General features: G+C 41.2%; 1 protein-coding gene and 2 non-coding genes across 3 annotated transcripts in view; 2 read left to right on the forward strand and 1 right to left on the reverse strand.

The window, feature by feature from the left end:
- The first annotated feature begins 205 nt into the window (after positions 1-205).
- LOC119304731 lies at positions 206-346 on the forward strand. The gene has a single exon (XR_005148445.1). It is a non-coding gene; the product is annotated as a small nucleolar RNA snoR2/U65 (small nucleolar RNA).
- Positions 347-362: 16 nt separating this feature from the next.
- Positions 363-479, forward strand: LOC119304458. The gene has a single exon (XR_005148283.1). It is a non-coding gene; the product is annotated as a small nucleolar RNA SNORD14 (small nucleolar RNA).
- A 1,296-nt stretch (positions 480-1,775) lies between these two features.
- LOC119301998 overlaps positions 1,776-4,967 on the reverse strand; it is a 5,937-nt gene continuing 2,745 nt past the window's right edge. The window contains exons 3-5 of the mRNA XM_037579007.1: positions 2,886-3,722; positions 2,555-2,716; positions 1,776-2,374 (exon numbers count right to left, since the gene is read on the reverse strand). Coding sequence (XP_037434904.1) covers positions 1,985-2,374; positions 2,555-2,716; positions 2,886-3,722 — 1,389 coding nt within the window. The 3' untranslated portion in view covers positions 1,776-1,984. The remainder of the gene's footprint in view (positions 2,375-2,554; positions 2,717-2,885; positions 3,723-4,967) is intronic.

Here is a 4,967-nt window from a genome sequence, read left to right on the forward strand (position 1 = left end):
GCGCTATCTATGGAGTACCGGGTGATTATTAGCTACATGTTGTGTCAGATTTTGAAGTGATGAAATTTTATGTGGCTTTCTGAGGTTGTAAAAGCTGAAAAGCATTGTTCTATAACACACAAACAGTATTTTAGTACTTTCATAGAGTGTACGTGATTCTAAGTCGGTCCTTGATGGATTCTTTATGACTTAGCCTGCTAACTTGGGCCTAATGGTCCTTCTCTGGTAGCTACAAGCATTGACCAGGGGATCAATTATTGGGCCAGGAATCAGTTTTCACGCATTGATAGGAACCTAAGACTATTCCAGTTTAAAGTCCATGGAGCCTATTATTTTGAGTTGATTTGGTACTGGGAAAAGTATGGCGATGATTCTAAATTTAAGACTTGTTTCTCAAAACATTCACAGTTGCCGCCTACCAGCTTTCGCCTTGCCAGGCTTGAGAGCTGATGCTGCTAATTCCTTGGATGTCTGGGCATTGTTATTTTTCCTGGTCAACATTGTGTTTCTCAATGAGCTTCATCACTCTAAACATAGTATGTTCAATATGCTCCTGCATCACAAAGGCTTGTTTCTCTGAACATTCACAGTTGCCGCCTAAGAGCTTTCGCCCAGCCAGGCTTGAGACTAATGATGTTTGTGTGTTTGTTCATATTTGTCCGGTGATGAAGAACATGTTAACAATACCATCTTTTGGGACTTATTGGTCGCTATGCGTCCATGCTACCATTCTGCAATTTCTGAAGCCAAATTGAACAGCTCCCGATCGTCGCAGTTTTTGCATCTTCTGGATACACAATCCTTGGATATCTCGTCCTTTTTGTTCTTGATACTGTTGTTTACCAAGTGTTAGTTCGTGTGTCTCCCATTCTCAAATGTTTTGTTTTGTCGGCACTTGCACAATCCTGGGTTCTTTCATACGAATTGGTCAATTCCACAATTCATGCTCTTGCTCTGTCTACCTAGTTTTGTATCAACAGTCTGAAGAGCACTTATTTTGTTTGTTCTTTGTTTTCTTTATAGGAATCACTTGTATTCCACTTAAACCTGGTGCACCAACTCTGTGTCAACCAGAAGCGAAATGAAGTCTGTGGCTTCGTTTGTTCTTTGTTTTGGTGTGACTCAAATCATGTGACTTGTCCCTTGATGAGCCGATCCTTTCTCCGTGGCTCAATTCTCCAAAGGATGGGGAACTTGAGTTGCTTTGTCTACCGTAGATTCTAATTTTCTGTGGTCGGAATGCTCCTGTGTAATCGTTCTGAAGCTGAAATGCTATGTTTGCTTTGTTGATTATGTGTTCAAATATGATTTGTTCTATAGTACTATAGCTGATTGAAGTGCTTGCATCAACCCGTCTGTGTTAAATTCTTGTCTGCGTTCGGAGTGTGTAGGTTCACTGAAAAGGAACATAAAATGTTGTGCCTGAGTAGGACTGTCGCTGCATGGCGGTCGATGCTCCTAGTTCTGTATGGATGCTAAATTTGCCATTATAGTGAACACAAACTGATGCATTTCCTATCAAGTTTCCGTCTCAATGAGAAGAAAAGTATTTTGTGCATGCTCGTCCATGTAGAGGTTGTAAATCAACATGTCACTTGTGGTGCTAGCAACAAATTGTCCTACAGATACACATGCTTAATTCTGAATCCCGGTGATAAGTTTCGCAAGATTTATGTTGGCAGCAGAAGAATTGATGGTCGAGTGACATTAGTTTCTACAAGGAATGCAAGCTAAGTAGGTCACCGTTGTACGAACAAAATCATGAAAGAACAAGGTAGGCCTGACCTCTCTGGCAAGGGCACGAAAGTTCCTTGGATTTTATACAATCCGACAAATGATGTGCATTACACAGAACAGCCTGGACAGAACACAGCTCATGTACTTGTACAGCACCACTAGATTGTTTCGTTGACTCAAAGGTACATGAGGAAAAAATTAGTCAAATACTACTACAAAGAATGGTACGGTTGCACAGCTGCACAACTCATTTAATTTTATGGCAGCGGCTGCATAGCTTCTTAACATTTAACTTGGCTGTGGATGGAACTTTCTCCGCAACATATTTTTCAATAGCCCATAGCCCTTTGTGGGCGTGCATGATCATACTCCTGCCTATCGGGCGGCATTCACCAGAAGATCCCTTGACACAACATCCATCAGTGTCTTCCCGATTATCGTATACAGTGTCCAACATAAGGCACTCGAGTGAAGTTGCATTCTCAAGAATATGGCAGGTTAGTTCGACCATGCTCTTTGCAGAGCAGAAGCCCATTATACTGACATTCTTCATGTTGCGATACTGATGTCCTGGTATCCGTCTCATGCTTGAGTCTCCAGCAGAAATCAATTCATGCTTTACTCGAGTCTGTAATACCTGCATCCATAGGAACACAACACACGCTAGAGTTAAATGGTTCGACAGCATGCAGAGACTAGATATCATAGTTGAAAGCACACCCTCGGTTCCTAAATATAAGACGTTTTGGCAGTTTAAATTAAACTGCCAAAACGTCTTACATTTAGGAACATAAGTAGTAGAGGAGAAGTGACTTACACCCAAGATAAAGTTCTCCAGGACAGGACAAGCATCCAGAAAATAAGCTAGAGAAAAATAATCATAGGCTGGCGAAAATCCCCCCAGCTTTCCATCATCAAGAAAGATCTGCAGGTTCTTAAGGTACAGGAGTTTGACAGCTAAGAGTGGCGTACTGAACATCTGCATATAGATGAATAGGTCTAGGTTAAATACTTCTTCCCTAAAAAAGGTTAAACATATTCCATGACACGACTACTGCTATATGAATAGTGCCTGCATCTGACAATCAAATGTACTGCTAGCCATCCTTTCAAAACAATAAAGGAAAAACTGAAGTTTGAGAATATACCTCTTCAGCCGAACATACGCTGAGGAATTCAAGATTTGGCATAATGAATGGAAGCTTGGAACGAGCATAATGAACAAGGTTAGATTCATCGACATGCAGCATTTGTAGTTCTTTCACTTGCAATAAATCTCCAACTGGAAGTTTCTCTAGGGCGCCATCAATGTGAACAGCGCAAACATTTGGAGCTTTATTCTCTATCACTTCCAGAGCTGTGCAACGAAACACTGTCAGGCAGTTGAGCCGATGTAGCAGGGAAGGTATCTTGAGGCAGATGATCTTGTCACAACGATTCAGATTCAGCTCTTCCATAGCAAGAGAGTTGGAAAGAAGGTGCCCTAACTCATCTCCCGTAATGTGCACCTGATACAGATGCAGCCTTGTCAAGCAACCAAGTCCCGCTGTGGGATGGAAAGCACAACGGTCGAGGTTAAGATGTCGAATCGAGTTTCCACTCCCATTGAGTAAAACTGAGCATGGGAAGTCGTAATTAACTGTGTTGCATCCTGCAGGCATTGAAAGTATGACTTCTTCAATCCCAGGAGTAACAGCAATCTCAAGCCACCTGTTGAGATAACTGCTGTCAAAAAAAGAACCACAGTAGTGAAGCTTGAATGTCTTCACACCACCCGAGTGTTTTCTCATAATGTGGTCAACTCTGTTGGTGAAAATCCGCCCCAGTTTATCTTCTCTGCATGTATGTCCATCCAGGCGCAGTGTTTCCATACTTAAGGTGAGGTTAGGATGGGATCTCCAGGAGCTCCGAAATGTTTGAGACACACAGCCAGCTCGAGCAGCATCAGTCAGTGGCAGCAGGGACAGTATATCATGCCAGATGTCCTGCAAACACAAGAATAGGAGAAAAGTTAACACTGGAATTGTATAGGCAAGTGGATCCTTTAACCAGGGGGAAATAGGACCATATGCAGTAGTATCACGCGCCAGGTGCTCTGTGAAACGTCTGCTGTATTAGTGTTAAATAGCAAAACAGAATGCGATTGTGGTGGGTAAATCAAGCATTACATCAAGAAATGGTTTTCTTGACAGTGTCATTAGTGGCCCTCCTAAAATGTGGCCTGTTTTATTCACTAAACAGCGGTATTACTTGTTCCTAAAAGGCATAACACTGAAGCCAATGCTCTAGTGGGAAATATGGAAGTAGGATAAAATGTGCAGAAGCACACCATCTTTTTTTTTTTTTGCCGTGAAGAAACATGTTCCAGAAAATAACTTCAACAATGTAGTGAAATATCACACTTACACTCAAGTTTATCAAAACAGATAACTTTGCCAGTTCTTGCAGTTCTGGAACTCTGAAAGTGCGTAGTTGTATGCTTCTAGGCTCATTAAGACAGTATGAGAGGAATTCTATGTAAAGTAGCTCTAGGTAGGCTTCTTAACTTGTCTTGATTTTTTTTCTTCAGTGACTAAGTTTTGACCGAAATTGCTGAACTTGTTGGCTTTAATTTTGTGATTCAGAAAAGGACAAACTAGAGACTGTGTCACTTAAGCAGCAAGAATGAAACTGACAGTAAATGTTTGGCCAGGAGGCGAATTGTGCAAAGAAGCATACAGAAGGTAGCAAGAGGGCTTCAGAGAATGTTGGAGGAAAGAACATTTGAAAGATAGAGACGTGTGAATTTAAGAAGGGAGAGTTGGACTTAAGATTGGCAAAAGCTTTGGCTTACATAATCATGGAAGAAATATCGCTTGTTCCTTCAATTAGGACCATTTGTCTTCAGATAAATAATCAAGTACTCAGAAATAATCTGTAGACTGTGCTAGTTAGGCTAGAAAGTGCCTGCTTGCCATTGAGATCATGGCTGGACTGTTTTCTGAGGCAAGGATCAGATACAAGGTTTCAGTGAGGTGACAAACCAATCTATTCAGGATGCAGAACCAATCTATTCAGAACGTGGAACAGGCAATTAAAGTGATATGAAACATATGATGACTCTGGAGAAAAGCATGGAGCAAGTTTTACCATCTTGTGGTATATACATTGTTTATTTAGATAATTCTGATATCTTTTATGACTTTGGTAATTGACAGAAAGGTAGCCACATTCATTATGCTGCTACAACT

The sequence above is a fragment of the Triticum dicoccoides genome, chromosome 5A (assembly GCF_002162155.2).
Source record: "Triticum dicoccoides isolate Atlit2015 ecotype Zavitan chromosome 5A, WEW_v2.0, whole genome shotgun sequence".
NCBI classification, from domain to species: Eukaryota; Viridiplantae; Streptophyta; class Magnoliopsida; order Poales; family Poaceae; genus Triticum; species Triticum dicoccoides.